This window comes from Myotis daubentonii, chromosome 12 (genome assembly GCF_963259705.1).
Source record: "Myotis daubentonii chromosome 12, mMyoDau2.1, whole genome shotgun sequence".
NCBI classification, from domain to species: Eukaryota; Metazoa; Chordata; class Mammalia; order Chiroptera; family Vespertilionidae; genus Myotis; species Myotis daubentonii.
Window position 1 is genome coordinate 49,126,791 of NC_081851.1, and position 16,944 is coordinate 49,143,734.

General features: G+C 39.0%; 2 protein-coding genes and 2 long non-coding RNA genes across 11 annotated transcripts in view; 2 read left to right on the forward strand and 2 right to left on the reverse strand.

Annotated features, from left to right (window-relative positions):
• The window catches only part of PNPT1 (polyribonucleotide nucleotidyltransferase 1), a 44,342-nt gene extending 38,968 nt beyond the window's left edge, over positions 1-5,374 (forward strand). For both annotated transcript variants that reach the window (XM_059659786.1, XM_059659787.1), the window contains exons 24-28: positions 699-805; positions 893-948; positions 2,070-2,148; positions 3,880-3,927; positions 5,097-5,374. In XM_059659786.1, coding sequence (XP_059515769.1) covers positions 699-805; positions 893-948; positions 2,070-2,148; positions 3,880-3,927; positions 5,097-5,255 — 449 coding nt within the window. In that variant the 3' untranslated portion in view covers positions 5,256-5,374. The remainder of the gene's footprint in view (positions 1-698; positions 806-892; positions 949-2,069; positions 2,149-3,879; positions 3,928-5,096) is intronic.
• Positions 1-13,120, reverse strand: part of LOC132213349 (uncharacterized) — a 345,325-nt gene extending 332,205 nt beyond the window's left edge. The window contains exons 1-2 of one of the 2 annotated variants that reach the window (XR_009447965.1): positions 12,998-13,120; positions 246-343 (exon numbers count right to left, since the gene is read on the reverse strand). This is a non-coding gene — a long non-coding RNA (uncharacterized LOC132213349). Of the gene's footprint in view, positions 1-167; positions 344-12,997 lie in introns of those variants that run through there. The other variant, XR_009447964.1, reaches the window with a different exon arrangement.
• Positions 9,341-10,158, reverse strand: LOC132213819 (uncharacterized). The gene is made up of 3 exons (XR_009448071.1): positions 9,988-10,158; positions 9,736-9,956; positions 9,341-9,456 (listed from the first exon to the last, which is right to left on the reverse strand). It is a non-coding gene; the product is annotated as an uncharacterized LOC132213819 (long non-coding RNA).
• Positions 13,121-13,460: 340 nt separating the features above from the next.
• Positions 13,461-16,944, forward strand: part of PPP4R3B (protein phosphatase 4 regulatory subunit 3B) — a 54,418-nt gene continuing 50,934 nt past the window's right edge. For 4 of the 6 annotated variants that reach the window (XM_059659780.1, XM_059659784.1, XM_059659783.1 and 1 more), the window contains exons 1-2: positions 13,462-13,818; positions 15,111-15,166. In XM_059659780.1, the coding sequence (XP_059515763.1) occupies positions 13,677-13,818; positions 15,111-15,166 (198 nt within the window). In that variant the 5' untranslated portion in view covers positions 13,462-13,676. Of the gene's footprint in view, positions 13,819-15,110; positions 15,167-16,944 lie in introns of all 6 variants that reach the window. The other 2 variants (XM_059659781.1, XM_059659779.1) reach the window with 2 other exon arrangements.

Consider the following 16,944-nt stretch of genomic DNA (forward strand, 5'->3'; position numbering starts at 1 on the left):
GAAAGATGACCTAGAATTCCTAGTTTTTTTGCAACAATTTAAAATCAAGCATTTAGAAAAATGTTTAGTTTTTCACTTTAGAGTTCTGCTTTAATTTTCTCTTACAATTACTTCTGCCATTTTTCACATAGCGTTACTCTTATTTTTAAAGAGTAAGTGTAAAAAAATAAAGAGTAAGTGTAGGAATAGTAAGCTTTAATTTGTTTTTTTTTCTGAAAGCAATCTTTGGGTTACCTAGTACTTACCAGCTTTGAGATTATTGAAGGAGAGTGAGGAGAGTCACCTTAGCCAGTTAAGATTGAGAAACTGACATGATTTCTTCCCTTATCCACTGTCCACCACTCTAAAGGATAAAAGGGAGAGAGAAGAAAAGTTGAAGAAAGAATTCTACTATCGTCTTTACTCATAATTAAGAGAGCAAAACTAAAATCTCCAAAATTAGAACTTGCATGCTTTATCCCACGAGATTATGGGCTGCAAGAAAGAGGGGATATTGGCTAGCACAATCTGGATACATACCAGAGATGCAGGGTCTATTTGTTGGTAAATAAATCCCTTCATTCCTAAAGCATTGATTAAACATAGCACAACCCTGCCCAGCTACTTCCAGGTCACTTTCCTCCACTCACATCTTTTCAGACTAATCTCCACTGGAATGAGCAAATTAACTTTAATATGTTAAATTATCTTTTTAAAAGGTGTAACCATTAGTCAGGTAGATGAAGAAACATTTTCTATATTTGCACCGATACCCAGTGCTATGCATGAAGCAAGAGACTACATTATGGAAATCTGCAAAGATGATGTAAGTATGGATCTTATAACAGTTATTTTTTTCTACTTTTTGTTACTGTTTTCTTAATGAATCTTACGGCTTATTTTGCACTTACAGCAAGAGCAGCAATTGGAATTTGGAGCAGTATATACCGCAACAATAACTGAAATCAGGTAATATCAAGTAATATGTTTTATTGGTTTTTTTTAATAATATTTATATTATAAGCTTCATATATGTTTGCTTTATTTATTTAGAAGTTATGTTTAGACTATATGTCAGTTACCATATAATCATTAATTATTTTAAGGTATAAATTTATTTTCTACATCAGTTTGTAGATTTTCAGTAACATGGTTCTGTAATTACAAATTATAATAATAGATTCTTCTGAATAGTTTAACCAAATTTCCCATCTTTTTAATTTTCCCAATAAACAGTTAACAAACCCAAAATAGACTATTAGCAATATTTAATTTTTCTTTCCTTTTGCTTTTTCTTTCTTTGGTATTTTTTTGTTGGTCTTAAGTACAATTTATTGCCTATGTAGTACATTTTATTTTTACTATATAAAAAGATTGATTTTAAGGATCAGAAAATCCTTTTCTATGAAAAAAATAAATTATCAGATGTAGCATGAATGTTCAAAGCAATTTGAAATGAATAATAAAAGGCAATGGGATAATGTAATATTAAAGGTGAGAACTACGAAATGAATAGCTGATTTTAGATTATAGAAAATAAGAAATTTTTAAATAAAATAAGTATACCAGTTATCTAACCTCCTTCCTTAAATCACTGTGTAATAAGTTGATAGTAATTCTTAAAATATTCAATGTCAATTCAAAATTTTTTGAAAAATATTGAGAAATACAGAAAAAGAATATATATGTGTGTGTGTGTGTGTGTGTATATATATATATATATATATATATATATATATATATATATATATTTAAAGGCTTTTCACTGCATGATTTTCTGTTATCTTTTCTCTGTCCTTTGATACATAGTATTTAAATATTTAAATAGGGTATATTTTTAATTGAAAAAAGTATCCCTTTTAGACAATCATACTTCTTATAGTTATAAAAACATGTACTGAAACCTTAAACTTATACAATGTTATGTGTCAGTTATATCTCAATAAAACTGGAGGAAAAAAGAAAGAAAAAACATGTACTGGAGGGATTTTTGTTTTTTTATTTTCTCTAGGAAAACATAATCACAGTTTGATTATCAGTGGATACATAGATACTTAATGTTTTAACCAGGCCTATTTCCTTTTTTGTAGAGACAGTGGAGTAATGGTTAAACTATATCCAAATATGACTGCAGTACTACTTCATAACTCACAACTTGATCAACGAAAGGTAAAAAAATAAAAATAAAAAAAAGACATTTGATTTTTCAAACTGCCTTAAAATAATCATAGTGAAATTTACTGGGCTGGTGAGAACTGTACACTCTGGCCTAATATAGAAAACCAAAACTGATAGAGATGCTGCTGACAAAAGGTTTTACATTATTTATCACAGATATTTGTTTCTCCTTCCATGACAGAATAGAAACGGCTCTTGAAAGTTTTGGGGTGAAATAACATCTAGAGTTAACACAAAGCAATTACTTAAAATAGCAATAACCCTGTTTTCCCAATTTTCTTGACCAACCAATCAAGGCAAGATAATTCTTAGGATGTTTTTAAATTTACTTAATCTTTGTTATATAGTTCATAGGCAGAATATGAAAATACTCAAGAAAACAATGGGACGGAGGGCAGAAGAATAATAGGAGTATCTATTTTTACCATATATTAAAGCATAAAGCTATAGAGAACAAAAAAGTGTATTACTGACCCTGAAATAGATGATGCATAAAACAGAAATAAACCTAGTTATGGACAGGGGACTACATAATACAATGTTTACATTGTATTTTCAGTCAAGGAAGAATCAGAGATTATTTAGTAAATTGTATTGTTACAGCTGGTTATCATAAAGAAGGATCTCTACTCTTTTAATACCAAAATCCCATCTGGATCAAGGAGCTAAATGTAAAAAAATAAATAAAAAAAAATTGGGGCATGGAAGGCTGTTGAGAGAGGACTAGAATGTTTTAATCTTCTGCCTGGGTAAATATTTCTCAGCACCGTATCAAAGCGAAAATGTAAATAAATTAATAATACTGTATCTCATTATACTGCAAAATTAAAATAAGATTGAAAGACAAGCAACAACTTAAAGAAAAAATGCTTGTAACATATGACAAAGATTCATATATAAAGATCTTGTGTAGGTCAGTATGAAAGATGAATATCAATAGGAAAATGAGCAAAGACTATGACAGACCAATCATTTTTTAATGCCAACCAAGATATTCAAAGTTATCATTTTTCAACTTTAGGATAGTTGAAAATTCCCAGTATAGATAAGAATGTGGAAAAGAAATAGACATTCTCATACAGTGCTGATAGGAATATAAATTGGAGCCAACTTTTTGGAAAGTATTTGGTAAATATATATGAGTACCTTTGGACCTACATAGGTCTTTGTTCCAAGAGGATAATTAGAGTAGATGAATACATAATCATTTCAATACTGCAGTTAATTTTTTGTCAACTTTTTATTTTGGAAAATACACTGAAACCCATATCGCTTTCACCTATATTTATCAATTAGCATTTGCAACCCTGGAATTTTAAAATAAAGTAAGTGACCATATATAGGGGATGGGTTATACAAATTACATCATTTCAGTACTCAACTGTAATGTTTCATTTATTGATATGAAAAGATGTCTTCAACACATTGAATGAAACAAGCTCAGAAAGGTCCATTTTAACCAATGCAATACAAACACTAAATAGGGAAACATTTGAAGAGATACTCATTGGCGTGTTAGCAATAATTTATCTACAAGTAGAAGGGTTTTAGATGCTTTTTACTATCATCTGAATACTTATGTATTATTTTAAATCTTTATAATTATGATTTTATAATCAGAAAAACCAATAAAGCTATTTTCCACTTGGGGAAAAATGGGTATTACCATAGATATTAAGTAATTATAAATGACAACTAATAGTTTAACATGTTCTCTTTCAGATTCAGCATCCCACTGCCTTAGGATTAGAAGTTGGCCAAGAAATTCAGGTACTTGTATTCAACCCTTTAGCCTAGAATTGTAAATTGTACTTAAAGTTTCAATTATTGTTTCAAAAAGTAAGCTGAAAGAATCAAATCAACATTTGTTGTTTCACTTATTTATGCATGCACTGGTTGCTTCTTGTATGTCCCCTGACTGGAGATTGAACCCACAACCATGGTGTTTCAGGAAGGACACTCTAACCAGGGCAATGTTTGTGATTTGTATTATTTATCTGCTGTGCTTCTTTTTTAACCTTAGGATTGCTTAAATAGACTCATTAAGGATTTAAGACAGTTCATTCCCTCAAGGAGTCTATAGTTTACAGTTTAGTTAGAATAATAGTTCCATTTAGAGCTTTTAAAATTACACGAACAAGTCAGTGATGGCTATGCAGAGTCAGTGATTTAGTGACAGGACAATAGAACCCTGATACCTCTGTTAAGGATCTTGAATGTCATATTTAAAGAGTTGGGACTCTAATACACTGCTTGAGGATAAAAGTTTTTGAGTTTGATAAAAGCCGTATTGTTCAGTTCCAGAATTGATAACAAAATTGGCCTTTTTTAATAGTCCTTTTGGAGTTGATGAAAGAACTTATTGCCAGTCTGAGTTTCTTGGGCCACACCACCTTTTGTTCCAGTTATACCTAATACCCATGATCTGAGTAACTGTGGCTTCTAATTTATTCCCAGTCTACAAACCCATTGTTCAAGTAGCCTCTAGGGAAAGATGAGAACTAAGACATAATATCTCTGTATAAGACTTTTCTTTTAACATCATAAGGGGTTTTAAATACTGCCACAGTCCCCATGACTTTCATTGTCTAAGATCAAGCCAAATAATCTCCAGTGTGATAGTCCTTTGAGCAGTAGTCTCAGTGACCTAAGTGTAATCCTGTATAGTTTGTAGCACAATTAGGCTCAAAAGCCCTTGTAGAATCATTTATCATGACTTTCACTTGATTTCTGGTGTAGGGACCTGCCCTGGAGAGAATAAGAAGGCACAAATTAATCTAACAGATTATAATTAGGCAAATAATACCCCGTCTCTTTTCCTTTGTTATAATCACTGCTTAACCAAATTATATTTATTGGCATATACCCTCACTTAGCCTGAGCTATGGTTTCAGTAAACAAGGAAAAACTTTAAAAGTAAATTTGTTTCTTTAACACAGGTCAAATATTTTGGACGTGATCCAGCTGATGGAAGAATGAGACTTTCTCGCAAAGTGCTGCAGTCACCAGCCACAACTGTTGTCAAAACTCTACATGACAGAAGCAGTATTGTAATGGAAGAATCTGTTTCACAGTCATCTTCTAATTCTTCCCCATGATATATTTTTTTAAAGAGAATTAATTCTGGAGTAATAATCTGTAGAGCAAAATTTCAATATTACCTTTAATGTATACACTTATATATACTATAAATATATTCTAATGATTTATATTAAAATGCTCATTTACATGTGCCATTTTTTACTTCAAGCATTACCTAGCACCCTGGCCAGTTTGGCTCAGTGGCTAGAGCATCGATCAACCTGCGGACTGAAGGGTCTGGGTTTGATTCTGGTCAAGGGCACATGCTTGGGTTGCGGGCAAACCATTCATTCATATATCTCAGAAAAGATTACTAACCTTTCCTGTAATTCTGAAATATCTGAAAAACTTATAATAGATTACATTTGCTACTATCATGGATCCCTTCCTACATATTTACTCTTGGTCATCTTGTGGCTCACCTCTTTGCCCAACTTGACATGCCTACAACTATTTTACAAACTAGAACTTGCCATAGTCAAAGCTCATACTTATTTCCTTACAACAGTTACCAAATGTAGTAAGGACTGGAGGGAGTTACTTTGAGCTGTTTTTAATGACATTCTGCCCTTCTAATTAGCTGCAAAACCATAAACATAGTGGAGTAAATATTATAAACTAGAAGCCCATTGCAGGAAGATTCCTGCAAGAATAGGGCTTCCTCGGCCTATCACACCGCCAAGCCCCACCCGCCCAGGGCCACACACAGGTTGCGCAGGGCTTAGGCGGCTCTTTCGCTCTGCCAAGCCCCGCGGCCCAGGGCTGCACACGGGGGTCCCAGCTGGCGACAGGGCTTAGGCGGCACACGGGGGCCCGGATGGCGGCTCGTACTGGCCCGCCCTGCCTGCAGTATGCAAATTAGCCATCATCTTTGTTGGCAGTTAATTTGCATTTCGTGCTGATTAGCCAATGGTAGGCATAGTGAAGGTATGGACAATTACAATGCTTGTCTATTATTAAATAGGATGGGAATCTAACTAGAATGAGGCAGTACGTTTTTCAAATTTAGGAAATACAGAAAAGCATTTACTCATCAAATAGAGGTCATATTTTGATTGTGTATGCATGGATGTTCTTGGTATGAGGATGGAGGAATCATGATTTTCAGTTAATGCTTCAAACAGTCAGATACAGAGGCTGTTGATATACTTAGTAACAACAGATGGAAGGGCAGTGGTGAACTTAGCAGTTAGAACCTAAATGAGCCGAAACCGGTTTGGCTCAGTGGATAGAGCGTTAGCCTGCGGACTGAAGGGTCCCAGGTTCGATTCTGGTCAAGGGCATGTACCTTGGTTGCGGGCATATCTCCAGTGGGAGATGTGCAGGAGGCAGCTGATCGATGTTTCTCTCTGATCAATGTTTCTAAACTCTCTATCTCTCTCCCTTCCTCTCTGTAAAAAATCAATAAAAAAAATATATTTAAAAAAAAAAAAGAACCTAAATGAACAGAGAAGAAAAGAGAAAAAATTATATCCACAAAAAAATCAGAAAGGATCAGGGCTGAGAATTTGAGGGCATGGTGAAAGTCTATATGGAGAGGAGCTAAATGCCCACACAGACAAGACATACACTCATTCACCCCCCTGTAACACTGCCACTACCACCTCAGGAGTCTAATATTTATTTTCTGAAATAGGAGAGACCTTTGACTTGGGGACACTGTCACAGTAGAGGGTTGAAAGTGGGGATTAAGTGAAAGCCTGAATACCAAAGAGTTGGATCTCTAACCACCTTCCTCTGCCTTTACCCAGGCTGGATATGGAGGGATATCTGGAAACTACATTCTCTGAGAGAAAAGGCTTCTAAAAACATTTGGAAAGGAGTGGAAGAGGGCTATGATTGAATAAGAAAATCACCCCAGAGAAGGCCAACACTCTATAGCAGGGGTCCTCAAACTTTGTAAACAGGGGGCCAGTTCACTGTCCCTCAGACCGTTGCAGGGTCGGACTATAGTTCAAGAAACTCTACGAACAAATTCCTATGCACACTGCACATATCTTATTTTGAAGTAAAAAAACAAAATGGAAACAAATACAATATTTGTATTTGCATGTGGCCCACGGGGCCGTAGTTTGAGGATCCCTGCTCTATAGCCTTGCTCTTGACAGTAGAATCAGGGTTTAGTAGGGGCCAAATCCTGAAGAGCTTTGCATGCCATCCTAAAGAACTTTATCCTACAAGAAATAAAAAAACGATTGAAAGACATTAATATCAAATTTTTTCACAAAGACCACTCAGTGGTTAAGTCTAGAATTGGTTACAAGTTTTAAACTGCACAGGTCCACTTAATACAGGCATTTTTCAATAAATACTGTGAATGTATTTTCAGAATATTTTCTTTAGCTTACTTTATTATAAGAATACTAGAAGCCTGTTGTATGAAGATTTGAGCAATAGGCCTTCCTTCCCCTGGCTGCTGGCACCGGTTTTCCTCCGACTCCCAGGACCCAGGCCTTGGGTCCAGCCGCAGTGGAGAAGCCAAGCCTCCAGTCTTCAGTCTTCAGTCTTCAGTCTGGCCGGAGCCTTCAGTCTTCGCTTCAGCCTGCATATGCAAATTAACCGCCATCTTTGTTGGGTTAATTTGCATAGTCGCTCTGATTGGTTGGTGGGCATAGCGGAGTGACACCAATTTGCATGTTTTTCTTTTATTAGTGTAGATAGTAAATAAAATATAACATACAAAATACATTAATCGACTGATTGTTATTGATAAGGCTTCTGGTTGTTAAAACTTTTCAAAACCGAAAGTAATCCTGAAAGAGTTTATTGAGCCATGTTAGCCAGAGAAAGCACCAGGGCCTAGGGCAATGATGGCGAAACTATGACACGCGTGTCAGAGGTGATACACGAACTTTTTTTTTGGTTGATTTTTCTTTGTTAAATGGCATTTAAATATATAAAATAAATATCAAAAATATAAGTCTTTGTTTTACTATGGTTGCAAATATCAAAAAATTTCTATGTGACACGGCACCAGAGTTAAGTTAGGGTTTTTCAAAATGCTGACATGCCAAGCTCAAAAGGTTCACCATTACTGGCCTAGGGTGTGCAGTCTAAACCTCCAGCAGCAGGGCTCAATGGAGTAGACAAGTCTTATATAAAGAGTTTGGGGAAGATGTAAGTTGTTTTGAATGAATTTACACTGGCTATTGATAAGACTGGGTGGGAAAAGGCAAAATGGGGAAAGTTCTTGGATAGGTGAATAGTCCCTAAGGAAGAATTACTTGTTGCTTTATGGATTGGTTGTGGGCAATGGTCCAGAAAGTTCATGAGTAAGCAGGATGCAATGTTGTCTGGAGGTCGGCTATTTTTTTTAGATAGATCACCTTCAGGAAAAAATGAGTGAATATATAGCAAAAAACTTTCATAGACGTTATTTCATAAAAAAAAAAAAAGAAAGAAAGAAAGCTTCACATTTCAAAGACATGGGTCAAGCCCTGACCGGTTTGGCTCAGTGGATAGAGCGTTGGCCTATGGACTCAAGGGTCACAGTTTCGATTCCGGTCAAGGGCATGTACCTTGGTGGCGGGCACATCCCCAGTGGGGGGCGTGCAGGAGGCAGCTGATTAATGTTTCTCTCTCATCGATGTTTCTGACTTTCTATCCCTTTCCCTTCCTCTCTGTAAAAAAAATCAATAAAATATATTTTTTAAAAAATGACATGGGTCAATGAGACTGAGAATCTAGTTTATCCTGTAGAGATTAACAATATATATTTTTTAAATCCTCAAGAATTTTTTTAAAAAGTGTAGTGTGTCCTCAAGGGACATTTGGTAATGATGGGAGATCATTTTGGTATTCACAACTGGAGGAGGGGATACCGTACTACTGGCATCTGGTGAGTAGAAGCCAGGGATGCTGTTAAACATCCTGTAATGGCTGTAGCTGGTTTGGCTCAGTGGATAGAGCGTCGGCCTGCGGACTGAAAGGTCCCAGGTTCGATTCCGGTCAAGGGCATGTACCTTGGTTGCGGGCACATCCCCAGTAGGAGGTGTGTAGGAGGCGGCTGGTCGATGTTTCTCTCTCATCGATGTTTCGGACTCTCTATCCCTCTCCCTTCCTCTCTGTAAAAAATCAATAAAATATATTAAAAAAAAAAAATCCTGTAATGCACAGGATGGCCTCTCACAACAAAGAATTATCCAGCCCAAAATATCAGTGGTGCCAAGGTTTAAAAAACCTGCTCTAGGAATTTAATCTACAAATATACAGTGGGGCCTTGACTTACGAGTTTAATTCGTTCCGTGACGGAGCTCGTAACTCAAATTACTCGTATGTCAAATCAGAAAGTGAACGAGACACGTGATGCTGGGCTGAGGTTGTGGCGTTCACTGTGATGTTCGCTGCGCCAACTAGCAGTGGGGTATCTGAAGCTGGTTCGTAACCTGAATTTTAGCTCGCAACTCAAAGCAAAAAATCAGCCGAGAGACGGCTCGTATCTCAAAAAACTCGTTAGTCAAGACACTCGTAAGTCAAGGCCCCACTGTATTGGCACACATGAAATAACTTCCGTACAATCATTTCTGTTTGAAATACAAACTATTGAAATGACATACATATACGTAAACAGATGATTTAAATACACTAGGGTTAATTTGTGCAACAGTGCATATGATATCCCACTATTCGTGTTTTTTAAAAAGTGGTAGATGTACTAGTAAATATATAAACACTAGAGACCCCATGCACGGATTTGTGCACCAGTGGGGTCCCTCGGCCTGGCCTGCGGGATCGGGCTGGGCCCGAAACTGGCTCTCCAACATCCCCCAAGGGGTCCAGGATTGCAAGAGGGTGCAGGCCAGGATGAGGGACCCCACCGGTGCACGATCGGGCCTAGAGAGGGACAGAGGAGGTTGGCCAGCTAGGGAGGGATCCAGGTTGTGTCTGGCCCTTCTCGCTCAGTCACAATAGGCTGGACCCCAACAGCAAGCTAAGCTACCAGAGTGTCTTCCCCCTGGTGGTCAGTGCACATCATAGCGACTGGTCGACCAGTCGACTGCCCCCGTTGGTCAGTGCACATCATAGCAACTGGTTGACTGGTCGACTGCCCCCTGGTGGTCAGTGCATGTCATAGCGAGTGGTTGAGCGGCCTTAGCATATCACTAATTTATTACACTTTGATTGGTTGAACGGACGACCGGACACTTAGCATATCAGGCTTTTATTATATAAGATTACATATAAATTATATAAATATATCTGTCCTTGGAGTGGAACTTTGATAACTGAAGAAAAGAACCTTTGCTGGGGAAAACACATTGTTTCAGTGCAATATTACCCTCAGACCCAAGTAACCACTGGGCCCTGTGTTTTAGAAGGACCTGTTCTGGCTCTCTATCCACGCTTCTCCCCCTGGGGTGATGAAGTCCATGGAACCAAGGGATGTGTCCACCCCAAAGGCCAAGCCTGCTTCCAAGGTCTACACAGTCCTCTTTGCAAGTTATCTTCCTGAAGAGTGGCCTAGGGGGGGATTGACTATATTCAGGAAGTGTAGACAGAGCTTGGGCAAAAGGCTGGTGTATCCTCTGTGTGCAACTAAGGACTGTCAAACTGCAGGACAGAGCTGAGGTGTGAGAAGAGAAGGAAGGCAGACTATACGGGCCCAGAGGGAGACTCTGGAACTTAAGGAAATCAAGAATTCTAGATGTGACTCTGGCTTCCAGGTCATTATGGAAATATATTTGTCAAAGTATACCAAAGGTTGGAGAAAATATATTTCAACAGTTAGCTTGATTTAAAACTTACAAATATTTAGACTTATGGTATACGGTCTTCCATTTGTATACTTGCCCTGGCCTTGCAAATGTCCATCTCTACAAATGTTAGATGGGCCTACTGCAGTAGGTGAGAGTGAATCCCTCTGACCCACTGCAGTACTTGTACTTGAGGATCTAGTAAGGCATGAGATGAGTCCTAGGGGTTTAATCTGCTCCTTTATTTCTCAGTCACCAGATCTCAGGGGCTATAGCAGAAAAGAAATTCTGAAGAGAAGATGGGAGAGTTGCTTTGAAACATAACTTCAAAACTCTCCAATAGATTTGCAACTCATTCAAAGTAAAATCCAAGGCCCTTCAAAATATCCCCTGTCCCAATTCCAACCTTATTTTTCACCATTTTCCCCCTTTTCTGCTCCACTTCAGTCACACTGGTTTCCTTGCTATCCCACTCACTTCTTCAACATGCAACAGCCATAAGGCCTTTGTACTTGCTTCCAGGTTCCTGGATCTCTCTCTCTTGCCCTGGGGAAAAGCTTGGCCGGATTGCCTTCCTCAGAGGACTTCCTGAATAAACAGGAAGTCCCAAATTCACTCTCTAACCTTTTTGTTACTCTATTTTTGGTCATAATGTTTATCAGTACCTGGCATATATTTGTTTGTCTTCTTAAAGTAGAATATAAGCTGCAAGAAAAGAGGAGCTTTTTCTATTTTATTCACTGGATAGGCCAATGTCTACTGTATAGCATAGGCTCAACAAATACTTATTGAATGACTGAATAAATTCATAAAATGATTCATATTATTTCCCAATTTTGCCCAGAGGCTATTAACCTCTTAACACATAAAGTGACTTCTGTATAGTTCTCATTCCTTTGACATATATAAATTTATGTTATTTTAGGCCAGTAACACATTATCACTTTGTTTGCCCTATCCCCTCAGCCTTGAACACCTTTGCAAACTAAACTCCCACTCAGGGATCCTCCAACATCAGGTTCAAAGTTATCTATGTGAAGCGTGCTCTGACCCAAGACAGAAATGTTTTCTCGGAGTTCAAAATGCCTTTTTTCCATATCAATCATAGCAATTAATGGGTTCCGAGGTCCTCTTTACATTTAAAAAACAACCCTGTGTATTCAGATTTTGATATTAGGATTTATTTTTTATCAGGCGCCTGCTCTGTGTAAAACACTGTCTCGTTTTAAAGTACCGCGGAAGGGTGTCCACACGGAGGAGCTAGTCAAAACAAAAGCACGTTTTGACAAGACCATTAAGTAATGACTACAATTCCCAGAAAGCCCTGCAGGGTCAACACGTACATCTCGCCTGCCTGATTTTCACCTTTCAAGCTAATGGATTGCAGAGAACTGGCGGCGGAACAAGCCGAAGCTGTCTTAAAGAAGGAATAAAAGGATTCTACCAAGAACGAACGGGGATTAAAATAAACAACTGCAGTGCACGTCTTGTCGCCACCAATGTTTGACAACTAACGTGAATGCCCCGGGAATTCCTCCTCCGCTTATTCAGTGCACAAGACAGACACCCGGATACACAGCGCAAGAAATGCCAAGAGACACTTTTTTAAAACGTCAAAACAATGCTCTTGGATGTGTTAGAAAGGGGGCTCTCAACCAGTTCCCTAAACTAATCTTACTAGTAAGGCTTATTTTCTGAGGTTACACCACCATACGGGGTCTGTATTTTCATGAAGCGCAAAGTACGCTTCCCAATGGCCAGCTACCAAAGTTAACGGCGAAACGCTTTGGCGGGAAATAGGAAAATGTCAACACTTTTTTTTTTTTCGGCACGACGTTATAATCCTCAGGAGATGCAGAGAACAAACACTTCCTGAGGAGATGCTTAACTGTAACAGACTCCAATCTGGTTTTCAGATTGCCTGAAAATACTCCACGTTCCTACATTTTCACAGAAAGAAGTTTCAACTATTTTCCTCCCATAGCTGACAGAGGGAGCTTCCACTACGGAGTGCGAGCACATCTCCTTCCTTTTTGCTCAGGGTTAGTCCCGTCCAAGGTTCGTACCTCCCATGTTTGTTTTGCTTTTCCTCGAAGATGGGTCGCACGACTCGTCACACGCCGAGTGCAAATCGGGCGAAGCGAGACCAAGACTCAGTTCTCCCCGCCTACTCAGAAAGTCTCGCGTCACCAGCGGGGGGCGAGGATATCGCGAGACCACTACCTCGGCCGAGATCCCGCGCCAGCAGGCGTGGCCAAGAAAGGAAGAACCCGCACTGAGGCCCGCCCATCTCGGTTCAGCACCCCGCCTCGCGAGAACGCCTAGTGCGGCTGGCCCTGGAAGCGCGAGCAGAAGCTGAGCGGCGGTGCGTTGGCCGCGTCGGCCGCCGTAGCCCCTGCTAGGACAGCCCGTGCGAGCCTGCTGGAGGAGGAAGAGAAAGGCAGAGAATCGGGTTACAAGATGGCGGATGTGTAGCGCTTACTGCGGCGGCGGCGGGAGAGCGAGCGAGCTCTGGGGGGCAAAGGGAGGGGAGGGTGTGTGTGTGTGTGGGTGCAGTGAGAGGTTCCGGGGCTCCGGCCGAGAGGTCCCGGTGGCTCTTGTTGCCCCTTTCCGCGGCTGAACCTTGAGAGCCATGGTGAACTTGGGCCTCTCCGGAGCCGCCGCCGCTACCGTTTCTCAAGAGTGAGGGGCGAGGACGAGGGGGACGTGGAGGCGGCATCTGGACCGGTGGGGACAGCGGCCACGATGTCGGATACGCGGCGGCGAGTGAAGGTCTATACCCTGAATGAAGACCGGCAATGGGACGACCGAGGCACCGGGCACGTCTCGTCCACGTACGTGGAGGAGCTCAAGGGGATGTCGCTGCTGGTTCGGGCGGAGTCCGACGGTAAGGTTTTTGGGACGGTAGGCTCGTGGGGGGGGGGGAGTGCTTCCCGGTAGGGCACAGCCCTGCGGGGGAGGCCGGAGGCGGGGTGCTGGGACTGCCGCCTCGGACATGGAGCTGGGTTTTGTTTCCGCACTTCTGTCCGGTAAAAACAAACGACTTTGTCCGGATTCACCCTCAGTCCGACGCCTGTGCGCTGTTCCCCCGCCTCCTGTCCCGGTTAAGGACTTGACCCCTTCCTCTCCGGTCTCTTCTCTTGAAGAAGGGAGAGCGCGAAGGAGAGGGCAGGAAGCTCACGGGGTGTTGATCGCTCCTCGTTGGGGAGCCCCTGCTCCCTCCTGTCTCTGTTGTTACCTAGTCTGTGTCTGATACCAAAGGTTCAGCGGAACTTTCCTTTCCGAGTCTTTGTTCTTGAACGGATGTTCCCACCGAGCCCCCGTTGCCACAGTCGACAGGTGCTGGGGGAAACCTGAAGGCACCTGTGAAAGCCGGGGTCACGGCCGGCTGTGGCCACGGTGCACTCGCGCGAGCACAGACGCCTCCCGGCGGGGTCCCTGCGGGGGGTAGGGGGAGTCTGTGATTCTTTCCACGTTATTCGTGGACGTATTTATTGTACGAGTCCTGGGGCAAGTGTTCCTAAATCATGAAATGTACGGTCGTAGTTAAAACGCCTTTCTCGTTGTAATCTGGAACTATGTGCAGACACTGGGAGCATAAACCACCTTAGATTGCTTCGTGATGTATTTTGTACGCTTGTACTTTTCCTTTAAAAATAGTCACGGGCGTTTATGTCTACAAGCAGTGTCCTTTTTGTTCTTAAGGAGGAAAGGAGAAAAGCAGTTCTGTAATTTGTGTACTTGTTGTGGTCCTTTGTAATTTATTTGTTAAACTGGCAATGCAATAAAATAACTGTTAAAAAAGAGTTTGGCTTCAAGTGGTCATTTAGACCTTAAAATTTCATTTCAATAAAACTTTAATAGTCATCAAGTCTCCTTATAGTCTTTTTATTTGTTTGTTTATTTAAATTCGTTATTGTTTTAAAGTATTACATCCTTATATTCTTGGTCTGAATGTTTATCTTAGGTGGATATAAGGGTTTCTTGGAATAGGATGATACGTTCTAAATTAAATATGAAGTTCGGATCTGGAGAGAAAAATGTGAATACTTCAGATATCTAGCTGAGTGAAGGGAACATGCAATGATTTTTTTTTTAATGTGGACTCTGATTTTTTATTCAGGTTTTAATAAATTGAAACTTATACATGTTATTATTTTTTTTTTTTTTATCTTTCAGGATCACTACTCTTGGAATCAAAGATAAATCCAAACACTGCATATCAGAAACAACAGGCAAGTAGTTGTTTATCTTTAATTTGAAAGACTTCATCTGTGATCAAGGAAGTATTAATCTGACAAAGATGGGAAAGCTTTCCTGACAAGAAAAAATGTTTGGTAAACAAAGTAACAGACCGTTATATTTCCCTTACAGGTTAAAAGTTTCAAACTGAAAAGTGAAAGTTTATGTACTGGAAATAATTTATTATCTTTGAATTGAGCTACTGTTAGTTTATATGAGAATACAATGTATTCATTAGTCTTATTTAACTTACAGTTAGCTAGGTCTCTGCTATACCCTGTTGTACACTAAGCCTTTTATTCTCAACCACATTTAAAGGAAGTGGCATACAAGAAAATTCAAAGGGGTACTCTCTAAAGCAAGGAAAGCCTGTTTGTGGTGTGAAATTAGATCCTCTAACTCAAGCAAAGGTAGAGTTTTGAAGTGGAAGCATTGAAATCCTGTTCTTTAATTGTTGTATTTTTTAATATAATAATCAGTGATTCTTTACAAAAGTGTACATTGTCAATTATATAATGTTTTCTGTTAATATTTATTGTCTTATTTGGGAAAAGAAAAGCTGTGTTGTGTTTTAGCATACCAAATTATTTCATCTGGAAATGGCAGCGGTGATTCAACTTTTTCTTTATTCTGTGAATGTTTTTATTTTTATTATGAAATATTTCAAAATTAAAAAGTATAGAGAATAATATAATGAGTTTCTGTGTAACACCACCAGATTGAACAATGTTAACATACCATATTTGTTTCAAATCTTTTTGTAATTTTCAACTTTGTGGGTAGAGTTAAAGCCCCCTTTGTACCCATCTCATTCTATCCATTCTCTATCTTCCCTGTAGGTAACCACTATTCTGAAGTTGATGTGTATTATTTCTGTACATGCTTTTATACCTTTTCTGCATATGTATGTATCCATGAATAATATGTAGTCTTTTGTGTGTTTTTAAACTGATACAATTGACCTCGTACTCTTACATGTATTCTGCAACTTTCATTTTTCACTCAACGTTATTTTGGAGATTTGTTCATGTTAATAATGTAGATCTAGTTGTGTGTTTTTTAAAAATGAAAAGCCACTGTACAGTATTCTGATGTATGGTATACACCTATTGTTAGACATTTGGATTATTTTCAGTTTTATTTTTGTGTGTGTGGTATGTAAAGTGAAGATGGCAGAGATTTTTGAAGGAAAAGATAAATTATGTTAAGATATTTACATCATCGATGCCTACTTTCTTTAAGGCCAATGAAAATTTCAATACCCAGAAACAAATACTTCCTGTTGGAAGAATGAAACTATGTCTGTTGCATAATGCATAATTAGTAAAAGTCTTACTGTTAAACAATTATTTTGTGTATGCAGTATATTCTTAATCAGTTCTTTGAAATATTTTTTAGTTTTCAATATTCATTTAAACTAAATGATTTAGGGGTTTTTTCCCCCTCTACTTAGAAAATATTATGTGTCCTTCCTAATGGAGAATCAAATTAAACATTTGTCCTGTTTTGAACACTTGAAGATGTTTCCTATACCTTAGACATTTTAAGGTATATCACATAAAATTAAATTTAATTTCTAAGTCAGCAAGACAGATGGTTTCTCTCCCTTTGCCCTGAATTTTGCCAGATAGCCACTTACAAGGTTTTTTGTTTGCTTGCTTGTTTGTGGGGAAAGAAATACTAAAATTTTGTGAATTTTTTTTCCCTATCTGTATGAATATAAAATTCTCAGAAACTGTGGTTTTACATGTGACTCCCTACAAACTAGTTA